The sequence below is a fragment of the Haliotis rubra genome, unplaced genomic scaffold (assembly GCF_003918875.1).
Source record: "Haliotis rubra isolate DU_JTF1 unplaced genomic scaffold, ASM391887v1 Scf119, whole genome shotgun sequence".
Lineage (NCBI taxonomy): Eukaryota > Metazoa > Mollusca > Gastropoda > Lepetellida > Haliotidae > Haliotis > Haliotis rubra.
The window spans coordinates 1,674,987-1,697,231 of NW_025765103.1; the positions used below are offsets into that span (position 1 = coordinate 1,674,987).

Consider the following 22,245-nt stretch of genomic DNA (forward strand, 5'->3'; position numbering starts at 1 on the left):
CAGCGTATTGGGTGTCACACTTGCAATAGCGTATTGGGTGTCATACTTGCAGTAGCGTGTTGGGTATCACACTTGCAGTAGCGTATTGGGTGTCACACTTGCAGCAGCGTATTGGGTGTCACACTTGCAATAGCGTATTGGGTATCATACTTGCAGTTGCGTATTGGGTGTCACACTTGCAGTTGCGTATTGGGTGTCACACTTGCAGTTGCGTATTGGGTATCACACTTGTAGCAGCGTATTTGGTGTCACACTTGCAGTTGCGTATTGGGTGTCACACTTGCAGTAGCGTAGCAGTAACCAGTGTATGAACAGTCCAGTGACATCAATAAAACAACTTTGAAATAAAGAATGCGACAATCACATGAAGACAATACACGTGAAGCTTTTTCTTGTTATTAGGACTTAAACATTATATACATTTATTCCACACACTCTGGATGTTGTTATGTTGTTTGATTCTATAGTTGGGAAAAATAATTGTTTGTAGTAAAGGGCTGTCTCAAACATTAATCCCAGGCCTCGTGCAGAATATTGAAACACCATTAAATTTTCTGGGAAGGTTTGGCGTCGACAAGCTATGGATCCCCTCGCTACATGGATGCAATATTACAGAAACGATGAGGAGACTAACCTCATCTGCTGCAGGCCATGGGGTATACACAAGCGGGCGTCCTTCATTTACCGACCTGTAGGAAAGCCCCAGCTGATCTGTCGATATATCGGATATATCAGAGAAATCATGTAGCCAGGATTCCCAGTGAGATTTCAGGGCAGAGGGCGTCTTCGTGTACCATGTATTTTGTTCCAGTCGACAAATGAGGTGAGGAGAGGTGAAATTGAGCTGATCGTCTTGTTCAAGCTTGTCTCACTTATAGCGACTATATGTGTGCGGATGTTTGTGCGTGGTCGGAAGTATGCCTGTTGTATGTATACGCTAGCCCACCGAGACACCATACTGCATGCACACCCCTCCAACAAAACCTACAACTCTGCATCAGTGCGTGCTGTATCCGTTCAATGCCGAGTACCAGGCAGCGCAACAAAAAGTAACATCTTTTCACGTCTTTTTTGGTCGATTGTGGATCAGTTGGAAAAACATCAGATCTGTACTGACTCACATATCTGTGGGCTGTTTTCGTTGTATACCTGGAGTAAAGGCCGTTTCAGTGCATGGAACAAGCAAGAGTATGCTTCAAAATAGAATTTACAAGCATTGTTACAAGCATTGTTGAACGTTACGAGGCTGGAAACAGTGGACGAAACACTGCAAACTTTGGGTCCAGACACAGCTATGATACTTACACCAAATACATCACCAACTCTCTTGTCCGTCAGTGTAGTTAATGCTAACAAGCTTTCTCATTCACACGTTAACAACTGAGTTATATGCAATGGCGGCGTATAACTTATTTCGAAATTATCAAAAGAAACCAAATTTTAAAACCTGTAACAACAGTAGATTTATCCATCCATTGTCCGATCCACAGGTTTAATAGCTTTACTTGTGCTTCATGCAGTCACGAACTGTTACAACTAAACTAACGTCCAAAAGAAACTTGGCACCTAAATACATTAAATTGTTGAAAGACAGATACTTTCACCTAAACGTAACTGATCCAAATCCAATCCCCAACCCCCAATTTCAGTTCAAATGTTGGAGATGCAGTATGAAGAAAAACCACAAACGAAATGCCCATAACACCATGTACATATATGATGTGTGGTGAAGCCAACCTGACATGGGTGTTAGTCTTTTGTAGGCTGACAACAGGATTTAGGAAATTAGACAGGTATTCTTGGCCACTAGTTCAATATTCGCGAAACCTTTGGTATCATGCACCAGTGATTCTCCTTGCCATCATTGATGCATTCCGATGATGTTAATCCAGTCATGTTTCATCACCAGCTTTTCGGTCATTACTTGTCATAACTTGTCATTACTCGAGGTTCGGGAAAGTCCCGTTTGAGAAGTCTTCCGATGTACTCTGTTGGATGTACGTGCCACTGCCACATCTTCTACAGGGCGAACACCACAATCATCTTCTAAATTATATTTGCTGCATACCACTCTTTTGCTGTCAGTTACACCTTGGTGGACTTTAATTCATCGTCTGTGAAGTTTGAATAGGTACATATAATCGGAAATGTCGAAATGAGATATACCGAAATCTCATGGACATGGGTGATGGCCTTACTAAGACTGGGTTAAAAAGTACAAGCGACCAAACCCTTGCCATCATCATCAGAATAAACAATCTTTACGCTACATCCTTGCTTAAACGCAGGTTTACACTAATCGTAGCATTAAGACCACTTTCGATCAATGGGGTTTCGTCTTCTGTCCATATACACTTGTAGTTGCGCACCACTGCTGCGTTGATAGCAACCGAATCCAGTATAAGTGCCTCCATCTTGATTTGGTTCAGTTGTCCGAAAACATTAGTCGTCATTGACGGAGTTTATGTAAATAACAATCTGAGTTTGTGTCAACCGAAATGAGATTAATTTAGATACGCACCACAAATACTTTGATTTACTGGAGCCGATATCGGGGTGATCGACGCTGAAGTCAGCGGAGTGGAATTACACGTAACAGCTCGTGTCATTGGCTGAGGACGGGAGACGGGAGACGTGGCCAGTGAAGCCAAACAACACGTGATAGTAATTAATGGCCGCGGTTTCAGGGAAATCAATCAGATTCATCTACATCCATGACAAAGATAGAACTTCATTCACATCTGTTTACTGATTGATAGCAATACCACGTGCGATATAGGTCTTCCGCCTACGCAGGTACAAAGCATCGATTATTCTAAAGTCAAGGTCGGCGGGCTGCTGAGGACTACGTGACATCTTTGCTGAATCAGGCTTACCAGCTCCGTCTGGGCTGGCGGGTTGTACGGGAGACAACGACACCCATGCAGTTAAAGCACTGGCGCTGAGTACTTGGCTCAAGCAGTATACCTACTCCGCCTGGCCCTTGCTCCACAGTGTAACAAGATCAATATTATTAGCAGTGGTTTTACGGCATAAAATGTATAGATTGCACAGTATGAAAAAAATGATAGCAGAAAACGTGAATACTCTTAGAACAGTATTTCATTTGGTTTGCAGAATATTATTTCTAGTGCTTTCAAATTATTATACAGCAACACTGTGGGTTCAATATTAAATATACTGGTTGCAATATATTCAGCTACAGGTGAACATATATATTTGATGATCGGTAATTTCGTGGTGTACAATATCCTGCATACTGGATGCATTCCATGAGATATATTGGTTGTTAAGTGTTTAATTAAGGATTCCGTTTTATTGCATATGCTGGTTGTACAATATTCTTTATTATTCACATGCCACAATGTTTCATTGGCTTGCTGCTAGGATTAGAGGGGCGGTAAAGGCGAGGATTTTGTCACAATTGTGTACTTTGGGTTAAAAGAACCAAATTTGGCACACTTATATATTGAACCATTCCGAACATTTCTGGATATGGATCCACCACAGCAGTGCCCCCCTGGTGGCAAACAATCCAAGATGGCCGCCAATTTGACTGAAATCTCTAATGATGTCAGTCTGTGCTCAACATATCATAATTATCTTGTCATATTCAGTATTTTCTTTTAGGATTATTCGTGACAGTCCTCTATATATTCCTAATTTAATACGCAGCACCACCTGATGGTGATAAAAATCCAAATTTATACTGTCTCCTCCCTGCCCAAGGTCTAAAAAAAAATAAATTCATACTGTCTCGTCCCTGTCAAAGGTCTAAAACAATAAATTCATACTGTCACCTCCCTGTCCAGGGTCTCCAATAATACTTATATACTCGAAACGTCGATTATGACGTTTTTATCTTTGTGTGTTTCCATAGTAACCTAATAGAAAGTAAATGAATGTAAACGATGTTAGTCTGGGCTCCGTTCGTCCTAAAAACGTCTTCACACGACCTCTGTTGGCAATATTTGTAAACACACATCGAAATTTCTCCGTAGCCACCACTGGTTAATCAGCGGAAACTGTTAATCAGCGGAAACTGTTAATCAGGACAAAGAATCCTTGTTCAGCCACGTGATGTGATATTCTGTCGGCGCCTCCATCTTGCTGACATACATCTCACAGTGTGCTGTACATTTTTACGTACATTTTACATCGATGAGGTTTGTGTTATCCTCTTGCTGGTAATGAAAGGGACTGACATGCCAACCCCACTCTGGGTAACCACCATGCCACTCTGTTTGCCTTGGCATCTAAAGTGTGCGTTAACCAGTGTGCACAGATGGTACAAGTGAATGCACATATAGCATGCATGACTGTTCATGATCACAAGCAGAGAGTGTTTAATTCACATGTATCTCTTTGCAATAAAAAAGGAAGATAAAATGCATGTTAATTTTCACATTTCATGACATCCGGGGTACATCACTGCGGCATCACAAATACCACTTAACAGGGCTCAGCGTCCAGCATGCAGCAGTATGACATACGGAATACCACTTAACAGGGCTCAGCGTACAACACTGTGGCATCCGGAAAACCACTTAACAGGGCTCAGCGTATAGCACTGTGGCTTCCGGAATACAACCTAAGTGGGCTCACCGTACGACATTGTGGCATACGGAATACCACTTAACAGGGCTCAGCGTCCAGCATGCAGCAGTATGACATCCGGAATACCACTTAACAGGGCTCACCGTACAACACTGTGGCATCCTGAATACCACTTAACAGGGCTCAGCATACAACACTGCAACATCCGGAATACCACTTAACAGGGCTCAGCAAACAACACTGTGGCATCCGGAATACCACTTAACAGGGCTCAGCGTACAACACTGTGGCATCCGGAATACAACCTAAGAGGGCTCACCGTACAACACTGTGGCATCCGGAATACCACTTAACAGGGCTCAGCATACAACACTGCAACATCCGGAATACGACTTAACAGGGCTCGGCATACAACACTGTGGCATCCGGAATACAACCTAAGAGGGCTCAGCGTACAACACTGTGGCATCCGGAATACCACATAACAAGGCTCACCGTACAACACTGTGGCATCCGGAATACAACCTAAGAGGGCTCAGCGTACAACACTGTGGCATCCGGAAAACCACTTAAGAGGGCTCACCGTACAACACTGTGGCATCCGGAAAACCACTTAACAGGGCTCAGCGTACAACACTGTGGTATCCGGAATACAACCTAAGAGGGCTCACCGTACAACACTGTGGCATCCGGAAAACCACTTAACAGGGCTCAGCGTACAACACTGCGGCATCCGGAATACCACTTAACAGGGGTCACCGTACAACACTGTGGCATCACGAATAACACTTAACAGGGCTCAGCATACAACACTGCAACATCCGGAATACCACTTAACAGGGCTCAGCATACAACACTGTGGCATCCGGAATACAACCTAAGAGGGTTCACCGTACAACACTGCAGCATCCGGAATACCACTTAACAGGTCTCAACGTACAACACTGCGACATCCAGAAAACCACTTAAGAGGCTCTCGGATTCAGGAATCCACAAACTGGATCCTTCAATCACGCGGTTTAAAATTCAGAATTATTGTTAACTCTTGTTTCCGGGCTCTAGCAAGGTCCCCAGACGTCGGGTGGGAGTAACACTGAGCCTCCACTCTTCCAGGACCTCGTGTCATCCCAAACGGTGTCCTTATTCGACCTTCTAGCACAGATATACATTACTGACGACATTATAATGCGTTTAAAACTGTGTGACGTATGAGGATCTGTTGTCACGTGCCTATTGGAAAAACCCTTTCTCTTTTCCCGCAAGTCTTTTTGCTAATTCAGCAACAATCGCCCATTCTCACACCAGGAATCCTGGAATCCAGGAATTTACATAGATTACTTCATCTGGACCATCTAAAGTACATCGTTTACTCGTTGTAACAACGGCCAGGTATATTTATGTTCCTTTTTACGCTGTGAATGAGTATTTAACTCGGCTTGGGGCAGTATTTTAGTTTCAACACAGCACGTCAGCGTAATGTTGGAATAAACGCATCAGGTACAATTACACTTTTTGTGAAACCAACCACCGCGGCTCTGTGACTGATAGTGTTCCGGAGCAGACGTTAACTAAACACGTGCAATATAGTAGCAGGTATGAGAGTCTCAAACACAGTTATCTGTCTTCTGCTTTGAAGAAGAACCATCAGTTGCTACAACTCTACAACTTATTCCTTCTGACAGCACATTTGGTAAAGCAGCACTACTGGAATGTTTTCTGCACGCGATGTTCATCAGAGGCAACTAATGACGTAATCATTCATATGACCTGGGTAACACAGCAGTGGGAATTCCCAGGGTGAAGATGTATAGAGAGTATTGTCCGTTGAGATTTTCTCGTTTGAATGATTGACCTAAAATGTTCTCATTCGTTAACAATGTCTAGATTTAAAAGTAGACATAATATTTGGAAGTGAGGTGCCAAGTAGTTAAATACCGAGGGTGTTTCTTCCACGAACCTCCACAGATTTCACCATTACAACAACAGACTTATTTACTGCCAACAGCTACCAGAACGACAAGCATCTACATGGCCGCCACCATCATCACTACTAGCACCTCTCAAAACTATCACCTTCCGCTCCACCACGCCCGTCACAACATTCGTCGTAACCACTACCACGACACTACAACCATATCCGCCACTACAGCTTTCCTACTTTACCTGGTGCCTAGCTACCACCATTGTGAGAAGTAGGACCTAGAATCTAGAATTATGTGTATAAAATAACAGAGCAAACGTATGTATGGGCCGTCATTTTAGACTTGAAGCCATGTGGGAACGATCGTGGCATTTTCGTTTTTGTGCCTGGTAAGTGGGTTTGTGAGTAATCCTCAAAACATAAACTATAGGTCCAGCATAATCAACCTTGATTCAGTCTCCTCGTTATAACTACGCTCCACAGAAAATATCCTTGGGCGACGAAGATTACCTGCAGCACCAATAGGCTTGACCTCTTGTCAACGTCCTTGACGTCATCCGGGTTTTCAGTACGATAATTACAGATGCTCTACTTCATAACACACCAATCTGACACTTAGACAACAATGCGGGTTAATTTTCGTTCTGATCGATCACTTCTTTAATATGATTGTCGTGTAACAAAACCGCGCACTGGTCTTGTTCTGTTTGTAGTATAAGTCGGTTATGTCGGCAAAATTATATTCACACTGATCTATACGAGTAATTATCGCAACAGTAGTAAGGTGGTCTGATCCCTCAGCTTTGATGTGGGTTGGCATTCCAGACCCCCGGTCTAATGTGTGTCGATATACTGGTATGGTGTTGTTAGAGGAGGCAGCTCAGCGAGAACAGTGTTACACGTAAAATGACGGCCACACCCAGTGTAACACGTGACTGACGGTTACACCCAGTGTAACACATGACTGACGGTTACGCCCAGTGTTACAAGTAAATGACGACCACTCACAGTGTTACACGCGACTGCCGGCCACACCCAGAGTTGTACGTGATTTACAGCCGCTCCCAGTGTTATACGTAACTGTCGGCCACTCCCTGTGTTATACGTGACTGACGGCCGCTCCCAGTGTTACAAGTAACTGTCGGCCACTCCCAGTGTTATACGTGACTGACGGCCGCTCCCAGTGTTACAAGTAACTGTCGGCCGCTCCCAGTGTTACAAGTAACTGTCGGCCACTCCCAGTGTTATACGTGACTGACGGCCGCTCCCAGTGTTACAAGTAACTGTCGGCCGCTCCCAGTGTTACAAGTAACTGTCGGCCACTCCCAGTGTTATACGTGACTGACGGCCGCTCCCAGTGTTACAAGTAACTGTCGGCCACTCCCTGTGTTACAAGTAACTGTCGGCCGCTCCCAGTGTTACAAGTAACTGTCGGCTGCTCCCAGTGTTACAAGTAACTGACGGCCGCTCCCAGTGTTACAAGTAACTGTCGGCCACTCCCAGTGTTATACGTGACTGACGGCCGCTCCCAGTGTTACAAGTAACTGTCCGCCGCTCCCTGTGTTACACGTAAATGAAGGTCACACCTAGAGTTACACGTGACAGGTCACACCCAGTGTTACACGTGACAGGTCACACCCAGTGTTACATGTCAATAACGACCACACCCTGTGTTCCACATGAATGACTCTTAACACGTTATTCTTACTGAATTTATTCAAAGCAAATGCCATGAGTTAAGGTGCATTATTTTTCCTTTTCATTAAACCATGGATGAAACCTTCCGTTTCATCAAAAGAGAATATTGAAAAGCACAACAACGATGCAATATATTTAAATACATTGGTTGAACTAATTAAAGAAAAGTGGCCAGTCGTCGTATTAACGACGCCATAAAGATCCTACATATTCTTTGTTGACTTCGATGCAGCGGGCGTTGGGTTGCTGTACGGGAACATGGCGCAAGTACACCACTGAATTCCGCCACCCCACATGTCGGCTTTATTGAAGCTGGGGCGGCCGAAGGGTACTTTACATGGTGGTAATCACCCTACCTAAAGCAATATAAATCCAAGCCCGTGTTATTAGATCAAGCCTTCATTCCCTGTTATTCCCTATTGCAGTTTTACCCTAGATAGACTAGTGTTCGTTGCCGAACATATCCATGATTAGACGATTCTCTCAAAGTGACATCTATGGATTAGAAATAGTTCCTTTTCCCTTCCATTCCGTAGCCTCACTTGGAATCTTCCTTGTTTTAAAACCTTCGTCAAGAAGGTGGAGACAGTAACGTGAAGCAATATATCCAGCCTCGTTGGAGCCAAATGAAAACTATAGCATAGCGGTCTAACTCTTTCTGCCGAAACTGCGGCAAGACAGGTTGACTCGAAACAGTAGATTGGTCAATGTTGTGTTATGCGGTAATTATATCACGGTAATTTGGTGTCTATTAGGGCTGGATATTGCCCTGATTCTCATATTGCGATATATTGCAATAATTCAAGAGATATTGCAATATATATTGTGATATATTGACTGGAAGGTGTCTGTCCAAGTGTGTACGTCATAAATTCATAATAGCTCTCTGTGTGCGACATCATCTTCTTAGTTGCTGTTACACCATCTGTTCAGGCTTCCTGTCCCCATTGTGTATGGGTGTATGCCAGTGGTGTACAGATAAATGATATAGAGCCTTAATGTGGAATGTTTCATTGAAGTAACTGTATTGCAACAAAGTTTTGCTTACGACCATAATGATAAAGGTAACAGTATAACATGATTTTCCTGGTCAGTGTTGTTTGCTTAAACAGAATGCACTTCAATGCGGTATGTAATTATTGTTGCTGTTTGTCAGTGATTCATTCAGATTCAACACCAATATAAACATGTGTTAACATGAACTATTGCAAACTGAAACAAAAACATGATTTAGATGAACTACTTGAGCTTAAATCTCATGTGACCTCCAATAACTAAGATCCTTCCCTAGAATGTCATTATACAGTCCTGCAAAATTTATAAGACTTTGGCCTTTATCATAAATTGATAACATATGTCCCATTATGAAACAAAACAAATATAACAAAGTAATGTGAATTGCGAAATGGTCACTCAGAGCCAGTAGCTCTACTTATATGTCCAAATAAAAGATTGGTCAACTTTTTGAAGGGCATTTAGAAGTGGAATGCATAAGAAAAGCAAGATTTATGGATGTCAACTTTTTATTGTGAATATTCATGACCTGATGAAGGAGCAAGCATACACTCCGAAACGTTGTGTTATTCACAACAATAAGTTGACATCCATAAATCTTGCTTTTCGTAAAAGATTGGTCCATTTGAGGCCACTTAATTCCTACAAAACGTCAAATATGAAACCATTCAAACCCCAAAACCGTAAAGCATTTGGTAGAATATTTGGCACTTTTGCAGCCACTTATAAAGACACTTCCAATTGTATAATTCTACATGGAACAGAAAAGAAACAAAAGTATATTTGGCACTTTTAGAGCTCATTTTGTTGTTATGGAAATCAAGGGCAGATAATTCACAGGGCGATAACTCTGGATGACCCAATATATTGCAGAATCTGAACCATATCGCGATAATCGTATCGTGAGATACTTTACCGGTATATACCGGTTTACCGGTAATATTGGCTATGACACTGCTTCACCGCGGCCATATAACAGCTATATCACGACCATATCACTACTACACCAGAGCCATATCAGCTTTATAACGTCAGTATCACTGCTACACCAGAGCCATATCGGCTTTATTACGTCAGTATCACTGCTACACCAGAGCCATATCAGCTTGATCACGTCAGTATCACTGCTACACCAGAGCCATATCAGCTTTATCACGTCAGTATCACTACTACACCAGAGCCATATCAGCTTTATCACGTCAGTATCACTGCTACACTAGAGCCATATCAGCTTTATCACGTCAGTATCACTGCTACACCAGAGCCATATCAGCTTGATCACGTCACTATCACTACTACACTAGAGCCATATCGGCTTGATCACGTCAGTATCACTGCTACACTAGAGCCATATCAGCTTTATCACGTCAGTATCACTACTACACCAGAGCCATATCAGCTTGATCACGTCAGTATCACTGCTACACCAGAGCCATATCAGCTTGATCACGTCAGTATCACTGCTACACCAGAGCCATATCAGCTTGATCACGTCAGTATCACTGCTACACCAGAGCCATATCAGCTTTATCACGTCAGTATCACTACTACACTAGAGCCATATCGGCTTGATCACGTCAGTATCACTGCTACACCAGAGCCATATCAGCTTGATCACGTCAGTATCACTACTACACCAGAGCCATATCAGCTTGATCACGTCAGTATCACTGCTACACCAGAGCCATATCAGCTTGATCACGTCAGTATCACTGCTACACCAGAGCCATATCAGCTTGATCACGTCAGTATCACTGCTACACTAGAGCCATATCAGCTTGATCACGTCAGTATCACTGCTACACCAGAGCCATATCAGCTTGATCACGTCAGTATCACTGCTACACCAGAGCCATATCAGCTTGATCACGTCAGTATCACTGCTACACTAGAGCCATATCAGCTTGATCACGTCAGTATCACTGCTACACCAGAGCCATATCAGCTTGATCACGTCAGTATCACTGCTACACCAGAGCCATATCAGCTTGATCACGTCAGTATCACTGCTACACTAGAGCCATATCAGCTTTATCACGTCAGTATCACTGCTACACTAGAGCCATATCAGCTTGATCACGTCAGTATCACTGCTACACCAGAGCCATATCAGCTTGATCACGTCAGTATCACTGCTACACCAGAGCCATATCACGTCAATGCTGTATCACAATTATATAACGGTTTGATTATGGCTGATATACAGCATTATTACCCACGTGGTCAACGTATGGGTAGTTGCATACTAATCTCGTACGTCACACGAGTGTCGTATCGCGTTGACCTGTGTCGTAACGACTTGACCTGAGATTCTAACGATTTGATTGGATAACCGATGACCTCTCAATTACGTCACATTCTGACGTAACTATTCTTCCATTCATAACAAACACGTGAATTCATTCATTCTACAACTTAAATGCATTGTGGGAATGTAAACATTGCGAACGTTGCCGTGTCGCTGTTTAATTGTGAGTCGAACTGAGACATTATATCCGTCGAAAAACATAAACGCAATGTTTCCACCAGTGATGTTAGCCGAATGAAGCAACTGCAAACCAAGAAACGGGGTGCTACGGAGTAGTTGACTGTAGGAGGCTGTACGAGGCGATGACAACTGACATGCATCGTGACGTCGGTTACCAAGGCAGTGACGTCATTACAGTGTGACGTCATGCAAATATTGTACTACAGTACAAAACTCTTCCGCAACCTCTTTATGAAACCGGTTTCGGTTTGAAACCAAAATATTAACAAAAGTACGCTATTTTGTCAATTTAATGCATGTAAGACGTGGGTAATACTAAATAATATTATTCGAAAGTTCATATACGAATTATACGAAACTGTGACCTTCCTATAGTTATTCGACCTCGCTTTCGCCTCGGTCAGATACCATAGGAAGGACACTCGTTTCGTATAATTCGTATGTAATGAGACCTCGTGTAGTATTCTCTATATATCTTGGATATATATGAGCTGTTATGTTGACTATATAACGACTGTATAGAGGTTAAAGCTGTGGCGACTGTGGCGCCGTTATATAACGGTTTTGAACACGTCCCAGCTACAACAGGGCATGGTTATACCACTATCACGGCCATACACACATGAATGCCACATGGGGGCCATATGACAGGTATGTGAAGAATATAACACGGTTGTATGGCGGTTGTTAGTTATCATTAACGGATATGGTCACGATGTTACCGAATCTTGCCCAGAGTTTTGGAAAAAATACCCAACGTCTTATACGTACCTACCTGAATCGTTGACATTCACGCCAGTTGTCACTGACAATATCTACTCTTTACGTCAGATTAACCTGAAAGACATCGAGTTGTTTTTGGTTGCTCTGGAACTATCACGTTATGTCGTATTTCTAGTTTGGCTTTACGATACGTCACTTTACATGAGTGACGGACATCACTATGCTCAATAAAGCACAGCAGAATGCTCCCCAATTGTCTGTCCAGTGTCAGACATGAGTTTCAAAATGAAAAAAAAGAATTGGTTAAATGTGCCCCAAGATAGATGGTTCGAATCCGTAATCCAGGAAAGCTGTTACATTGCAGATAGAAAACGATTATCCTACCAAAGAAATGTCATTTGTCGATATTTTGAGACCAATTCCACTAAATCATCGAAACACATGGTCCTTGAGGGAGCGGCTGTTCCTTTTATCCCATCTCAACTCATAGCCCCGACTTGTTGATTGCCCTTTGGAGGTTAACATGAGTGCCGGTTGCTGTGCGGTTACATCCATGTACAGGTAGTGAAGCCAGGGCTGTTTACTACGCCATGGTGTGGACCGTTTAATTGACTATTTCAGGATTACATCCCCTGCTAGACTCAGACGGATGCACTGAGTGGGGTCTGAACGGGACTGGGCGCCTTGATTCCTAATGCGAGTTTTATGAAATCATGAAGTAATACAGTTATAGATTACTGGCCACATGGGGCTTTTGAAACGTGATAGGTCGACTGGGTTTTCGTGGATACGCGGTGCGTTCTTCGCTAATGATGTAAGACAGACATAGACTAGTTCAGCGTTCATAACATAATACAATTCAGCGTTGCTGATATCATTCAAACATTTTCAACGATAAGAGTCAAGAATATGTGTACGTAAATGAAAGAACGAATACTGAATAATCTTTAGTATTTGGAATATCATATAAATTATCCGGATGCACTGTCGCACCAAACAACCATATACTACAACCCCTGCACAAGTTTCATCACATCACGTCAACCAACCCCCACACAAGTAATATCACCTGTCAACCAACCACCACACAAGTTATATCACCAGTCTACCAACCACCACACAAGTTATATCACCAGACAACCAGCCACCACACAAGTTATATCACCTGTCAACCAACCACCACACAAGTTATATCACCAGACAACCAACCACCACACAAGTTATATCACCAGACAACCAACCACCACACAAGGTATATCACCAGACAACCAACCACCACACAAGTTATATCACCTGGTAACCAACCAGCGCACAAGTTATATCACCAGACAACCAACCACCACTCAAGTTATATCACCAGACAACCAACCACCACGCAAGTTATATCACCAGACAACCAACCACCACACAAGTTATATCACCAGACAACCAACCACCACACAAGTTATATCACCTGTCAACCAACCACCGCACAAGTTATATCAGCTGTCAACCAACCACCACACAAGGTATATCACCAGACAACCAACCACCACACAAGGTATATCACCTGTCAACCAACCACCACACAAGTTATATCACCAGACAACCAACCACCACGCAAGTTATATCACCTGTCAACCAACCACCACACAAGTTATATCACCAGTCAACCAACCACCACACAAGTTATATCACCTGTCAACCAGCCACCACACAAGTTACATCACCAGACAACCAACCACCGCACAAGTTATATCAGCTGTCAACCAACCACCACACAAGTTACATTACCAGACAACCAACCACCACACAAGTTATATCACCAGACAACCAACCACCACACAAGTTATATCACCAGACAACCAACCACCACTCAAGTTATATTACCAGTCAACCAACCACCACACAAGTTATATCACCTGTCAACCAACCACCACACACGTTATATCACCAGACAACCAACCACCACACAAGTTATATCACGAGACAACCAACCACCACACAAGTTATATCACAAGATAACCAATCAGCAAGCAACCCATAAAATGTTGTACATGTCTTGCAGACACACACCATGCTGCCCCAACAGCCCGTGTCGCCGGGTCAAGAGGGACACTCAGTAATGATTTTATTTTGTTCAAATAGATTATTATCTTTCTTTCAGCTAAAATAATGTTGCATGGAATATAACACATTGATAAATTCTGAAGTATAAAAATGTTTTTGTACTCTGCACATGTTATCTCGTTAAGACGAACTGTGTGTGGGCTGTAGTGAGTGAGTTATCAAGTAGTTGGGATTTATGTTGTATTTAATAGTCATACATCGGCAATATTTCAGCCATATCTACATTATCTTAATTCTACATTATCTTAATTCCCTTTACACTCTGAACTGACGAGAACATTTTATAATTATAGTAAAGATCAATAAAGTTAGAAATTAAAAAACCTGTTGACGAAGAACAGTAAAACTACTAGTGTAGCACAGATATCCATTTAAAACTAGCAATTAAATCTAAAATATTGGAACTATAAATGACAATACAATATAAAATCAAAATGTTTGTACTTGTTAGTAATGTGTGAGTGAGTGAGTTACGATTTATCACATCGGCAATATTTCAGGCTATAGATTGCCAACGTGTTAGTAATGATATTAATTTAATAACGTTAGGATATCTATACAAATGATTTGAGTACAGCGGACAAACAAAAAGGAAATGGTACTCACCCTCGACAGTATTTAAATCTCATAGTTGGCATAGTCTCTTTTGTCGATTAATATTAGTATAGTGTTCAGTTTCTATAAATAAATCATGAGATGAATATCGAAAACGTGATTATGCAACTCGGAACGTCTTTACTGTTATTTAGCGAGGTGCCACACGAATCTTATTTGCACTTTAAAAGGTTTGTAAAGTAAACATTTGTTTGATAGAGTGACATGATAAAGTTGGGGTAGCATCTAACGTTCTGCTCATACCATGCGTTACCAAAACCAGTTTAAAACAGCAATGTTTATATATTCGTTACCCAATTATTTTTTACATTATTGCCATAAACTATCATCATATTGTAACGCATTTTGGGAAATCTATATGCAGGCATGTTCAACAATCCTAACCATTATTTTATAACCTTAACTTGAGAAAATATGTGCATCGGGAATCTACCACATTCACCATAACACTAGACGTACTTGTCTTGACGCCAAGAAATCTGTTATGAATATAAATGAACTTTTTTCTATTACATCAAAATGGTTACTTAAAATCTAACATATCACTCTTGTTATCATGGCAGGATTGATTGACGTGGAGTACTTACCTCTAGGCGAGGTATACAACAGGCGATACTGTGAGTTTAAGTTATGTAAGTTATTGAAGTTTTTAAATAAAGAATGTGTTAGTGATACAGTTTAAGTGTATAGATTACGTATGCTTACTATGCTCAAAATCAGATTATGCATGTATACTATGCTCAAAATCAGATTATGCATGTATACTATGCTGGAGACAGATTAAGTATGCATACTATGCTCAAAATCAGATTATGCATGTATACTATGCTGGAGACAGATTATGCATGTATACTATGCTCAAAATCAGATTATGCATGATATATGCATATGCTATACTATGCTGGAGAAATCATGCATGTATACTATGCATTATGCATGTATACTATGCTGGAGACATGATTATGCTATGTATACTATGCTCAAAGATCACTAATGATTATGCATGTCATTCCACTTATTTTTACAAAGGTATTACAAAGGTTGGAGTCAACCATACCATATGTTGTTTTAACCCGTATGACTATTAGGACGTATGACTAATGGGAGGACACCGGTACGACAAGTAAGTGCTTAATGTATTATTGCCACTAAGTATTAAACGGCTAAAATTGCAAGAGCGAGAACATTTAGATTTATTTCTCTTTAATATGGAGTTACATCTAGTAAATACTTAAAACTTTTTCTAACACAGGCACCATGACCAATCAATATGAGAGGTGCTTCATTTGCAGTGCGTGGCGCACTTGCTTTTAAATCCATCGGGAACGATTTACTGCAGTTAGGTCCTTCGTCAAAAAACACCCAAACTGAGATATAACCATTAAAGCATACATTTCGGTTTTAAAAACACTCTGCTACAAATGAAATGTGTGCAAGAAATGCGTCTCCATCAGAGGACTCAATAAGCTCACTCGATATGATGAAAAATTTAATAAAAATGATCGTGCGCCTTCCTTCCTCCAGCTTTGATGGCAGGTCGTTAATGTGTTACAGCACTAAACGGCTTGGGGAGCAAGTGATTGATAGTCATCCCGTCACACTGAAGATTCGCTCCCACAGCCTGGAGTCTGGGAATCGATACATGTAACATTATTTATCATCCAAAACTGTGCACCACAGTAGATATCGCTTGTGTGAGATCAGACGATATCTCCTAGGAGATATCGTTTTGACAGTAGATTTTGTACAATGCCTTGACAATTCTATGACGTCATGAACTTGTTGACGTCACAATGTTATGACATCGCTGCACTGCAAATCTAATGGCAGTACTGTGTTCAGAGATGTACATTTTTCATTGAAAACTAATGAAGAGTGATTTTTGATGATAAATAGAATCTCACCCTCGTGTCTTCTGATATCATATATATCAACACTCGTTGATAAAAGTAAAAATATCCTCGGCTAGCCCCGGATATTTGTTACTTTATCAACTCGTGTTGATATAATTGATATCAGAAGACACTTGGGTGAGATTCTCTATATATTACATATTGTACATTTCCAATCTCACCTGACACACCCGTATTCAATCAGTTCGAGATCATGGGGGTGTTGGCGTGTACAGGTGTGACAAACACCGGGCAGTGGTGATGTGGTCGGTACACACAGGCCAGAGAGCGTTACTGTAGATGCTGTATTGATGCATATGTGTTGGTCACAACATCAGAACACGCTGCACCACGAAGACAGTCAATATAGCAGGTTATATCTGGGATCAGGAGGAAGGTTTTGAAACGAGACTTAGGCTGTATGGAGTGTAATATGGCTCATACAAGCCATTTCACTTGACGGTTTAGTGAAGGATTCTGTGACATGGGTTTGGTTTTCACTGTTAGAAGTCACCTCTGTGTTTGATGGTCTTGACTTCTCTGTTGTTGGGTTTGCGTTGTTTGATAGTATCACGTTCTCTGTTGTTGGGTTTGTGTTGTTTGATAGTATTACGTTCTCTGTTGTTGGGTTTGTGTTGTTTGATAGTATTACGTTCTCTGTTGTTGGGTTTGTGTTGTTTGATAGTATTACGTTCTCTGACAACCTGAGACAATCACAGTAGTTTACAGATTGAAATCAACAAATTCAGCAAATCTGCTGATCCCAACGATTCAGGTACCATACACCGTCCAGCAGTGCAGTACTATCAGCAAGATCAACCCTGACATTGAGATTGTCATGTAAAATGTGGTATGCCATGTTTTATCATGAGTTTTGATGTGTTTCACAAGAGAATCATCAGACAAATCAGTATGTGCAAAAGTGCACAATGGAATTTTATCCCACGTCAGTCAAACTAAGCCCTCCCATGATATACAGTTCAACCAGAAATTATTGAGAATTTAAAGATTGTAATTTTAATATTTTTTTCACTCATTACTCACGTATTAAATGTGAATATTAGCAGAACATAACTCCAGATTCAAACACAGGTTAGTCTTTTGTCAAGTCACCATGGGCAGCAATGCAGGCTTCAATGCGGCGGGGCACACTACTGATCAAAGAAGTTAGAAAGTCGTGGTCCATGCTGTCCCAATATCGGACCACCTCTTCTTTCATTTAAGCCCATTTCTGGTGTCCCCCGCCGTGATATTGCTGGAATATTGCTAAAAGCGGCGTAAAACCAAACTCAGTCAGTCAGTCTTCGTTCATTTCAGCAATATTTGTCTGATTTTTCTTATTGACACTTTCCTTCATAAGTCCCCAGATTCTTTCTATTGGATTTAGGTCGGGGCTATAGCTTGGCCAATCTAATAATGTCATATTTTGGGTCCGAAATGCTTTGAACGATGTTTTGGGTCGTTGTCCTGCTGGAAAATCCATAAAATTCCATAGAACACGTGAGCAGATGGAACTAAATGTCCCTCGAGAATATCTGTGTACCGCTCACTGTTCATATTCCCTTCAAATACACAGAGGGGCGTTGCCCCTAACACAGATATGCCACACCACACGTTAAATTTCGGACTGTACTTTGGGCGCTAATACAAAGGTTTTTCGGTTTGTTTAGTCCAGAATTTCAGTGTGTTAGGAAACAGCCAAACAGAACTTTCATCTGAGAAAATCACATTGTCCCAGTTCAAATTTCTATGCTGTAAGCACCAGTTCATCCTTCGCTCCTTTTGTTCAGGTTTCATGATCGGTAATGGAATTCCTCGACTTTTCTGCCAACCCATTGCATGCAGCTCAGTTCTAACTGTCTCCTTACAGACAGCCACAGTTCCTCTATCAATCATACCCAGCCTTAAGTTTTCTAAACTCCTTCGTATGTTTTTAGAAACAAGAATACCAAGCCGCCTCCTGTCACCGACAGTCAATTTTCTGGGCCTACCTGCGCCTCCCTGATGCTCAATGCCATATCCATTTGCAATATTTTTCAAAACACGATAAACAGTGGACAAAGGGATGCCTGTTCTACTTGAAATCACTTTAGCTGATCTGATGTCCTTGTTATAATACTCTAAAATCCACTTTCTCTTCTCTAAATCATCCATACTGAGGATCACTGAAAATGTCGTCTGCTAGCAAGTAAACAGAGGGTGATAACTCTTAACAAACTAATGAAAAAGGATTAACGGAGTTGTCTCTCTTGAATGAAACCAAGCTCTTGATAGCTGGTCAAGGTTGTTTATACTAGAAATCCAATTAAACATATTCCTAAAATTCTGAATAATTTTTGTCATACTATAGAATAGGTAATGAGAGACCACCGAGGGACGCGCAAAGGTGGTGGTGTCTATTTTCTGACATGACATGACTGACTGACTGAGTTTGGTTTTACACCGCTTTTAGCAATATTCCAGCAACATCACGGCGGGGGACACCAGAAATGGGCTTCACACATTGTGCCCATGTGGGGATTCGAACCCAGGTCTTCGGCGTGACGAGCCAACGCTTTAACCATTAGGCTACCCCACCGCCCCCTGACATGACATGAGGTAAGGGTACCAATACTCTATATGTCTTGTTTCGTCCAATCCACAACACCAAAAGAATACCCAATAACGGGCACAGCATAGCATCTGTGGCTTTGATTGTGATGAGAGCTGAACTCTCTGGACTCTTCAGTCTACTTAGTATTCTGCCGAGATTTGTCCTTTATATGTCCATTACGGAGTTTGTCTCTAACCTGCGCCCTAAAGTACATACAGGCAAGTGTCAAGTCAAGTCAAAGTGTTTAGTGTATTTAAGGCCTCCGGCCCACATACAAGGAGAATACATGGTATACATATATAAATACACACAATCATACAAGGAGAATACATGGTATACATATATAAATACACACAATCATACAAGGAGAATACATGATATACATATATACACACACACAATCATACAAGGAGAATACATGGTATACATATATAAATACACACAATCATACAAGGAGAATACATGGTATACATTTATAAATACACACAATAATACAAGGAGAATACATGGTATACATATATAAATACACACAATAATACAAGGAGAATACATGGTATACATATATAAATACACACAATCAGAATACATGGTATATATATATAAATACACACAATAATACAAGGAGAATACATGGTATACATATATAAATACACACAATCATACAAGGAGAATACATGGTATACATATATAAATACACACAATAATACAAGGAGAATACATGGTATACATATATAAATACACACAATAATACAAGGAGAATACATGGTATACATATATATATAATACACACAATAACAATAATACAAGGAGAATACATGGTATATATATATATAAAGGAGAATACACACAATAATACAATGGAGAATACATGGTATATATATATAAATACACACAATAATACAAGGAGAATACATGGTATATATATATAAATACACACAATAATACAAGGAGAATACATGGTATACATATATAAATACACACAATCATACAAGGAGAATACATGATATACATATATAAATACACACAATAATACAAGGAGAATACATGATATACATATATAAATACACACAATAATACAAGGAGAATACATGGTATACATTTATAAATACACACAATCATACAAGGTTGAAAGGAATAAAGTTAATCAATGCTTAACAGTTCATTTCTTAAAGATAAAACATGTTTTACATATAAGGCAAGTTGGAGAATAACGTTTTCATTATTTGAGGATAAAATTGACGCAAAGGCAGTTTCGGGATACTTTGACTCATATTGCACTGGTATATACTAGTATTTGGTTCTTAGATCAACATAAAATGGACAGAAAAATGTAAAATGGATTTCGTTTTGAATGGCTGAATGACATAAAGGACATAATCTTAAACATTTCTCTATTGACAATCTTCTACCCTTATTTACGAATAGGTCTGAAAGACCAAGTCGATACTGAATAAAATTGCGCCTGAGATTTTTGATGTTAGCACAGATAAGTATTTTTTTTCTGGTTGAATGAGACTCTTGAAGGATCTATATAGATCATAACGTGAATTTGTTTCTAATGTGAAATGCCATTCTTGATGAAACATGTTGATTGATTGTTCTCGAAATTGGTTAAGAAATTGGGCAACATTGCCAACTGTTTGATTTAACCAGACAAACTCAAAACCGTGAGGAAATAAAAGGTTTCTTATATGTGACGCCCATGTTGTTTTACCAATATTATCTAGATTGAGAAGCATATTATAAGCTAATTTTGGAATTCGTCGTTCGTGCATTCCGAGAATCTTAAACCAATACTTTAAGCATCTTATTTTTGAGTTGATAAAAAGAGGGTATCTACCACACTCGCCATATATCATGCAATTTGGCGTTGATTTACCAACGGATAAAAATCTTTTACAAGCTAAAAGATGCAATTTCTCAATACAATCATGTGTTTGGAACCCTCAAATTTCTGAGGCATATAGCATTATGGGTTGAATTTGAGAATCAAACTATTTAAAGTATATACTTTGTGTTAAAACGCCTAAGTTTTGGGATACAGTCTTGGCTCGTGATGTCAAATCAGTTACACTTTTCTTGAAATTCATTGTATGGGTAAACAGTACACCCAGATAAGTATAGTGATTAGCAATAGTAATCAACTTTCCATTTAGGGACCATTTCTCATTTTTGCAACAGGGCCTCCTCTTCTAAAAATGACAACATTTGTTTTGTCAAACTTAACTGACAGATTCCAATCATGTGTATAACGTTCTAGGATGTTAAGTTGATTTTGTAGTCCAACAATAGTATCTGATACTAGGATAACATCAATATAGAACAAGTTTTATGGATAACAACTTCTTTATTTCGTGAGTGCGACGTTTCGATACAGATTCTTGTACCGTTGTCAAGCAAGAGGATAACATCGTCGGCAAATAGCAAAATAAATATTTCAATCATGTCGGGAAACATTTGTATTCCATGTTTACCGCAATTTGTAATTTCAAAATACAATTCACTTATAAAGAAAGAGAACAAATTTGGACTTAAAATACAGCCTTGTCGAAGTCCAACTGGGCAATGAAAATAGTCGGTTGTATCATCCCCACAACGTACACGTGATTTTATATTGGAATACATAGATTTTAGA

The 22,245-nt window shown here is 40.5% G+C and overlaps 1 protein-coding gene across 1 annotated transcript in view; it reads left to right on the forward strand.

Annotated features, from left to right (window-relative positions):
- The window catches only part of LOC124261030, a 42,318-nt gene that overhangs the window by 3,948 nt on the left and 16,125 nt on the right, over positions 1–22,245 (forward strand). The window contains exons 2-3 of the mRNA XM_046695353.1: positions 6,563–6,749; positions 10,201–11,312. Of these exons, the coding sequence (XP_046551309.1) occupies positions 6,563–6,749; positions 10,201–11,312 (1,299 nt within the window). The remainder of the gene's footprint in view (positions 1–6,562; positions 6,750–10,200; positions 11,313–22,245) is intronic.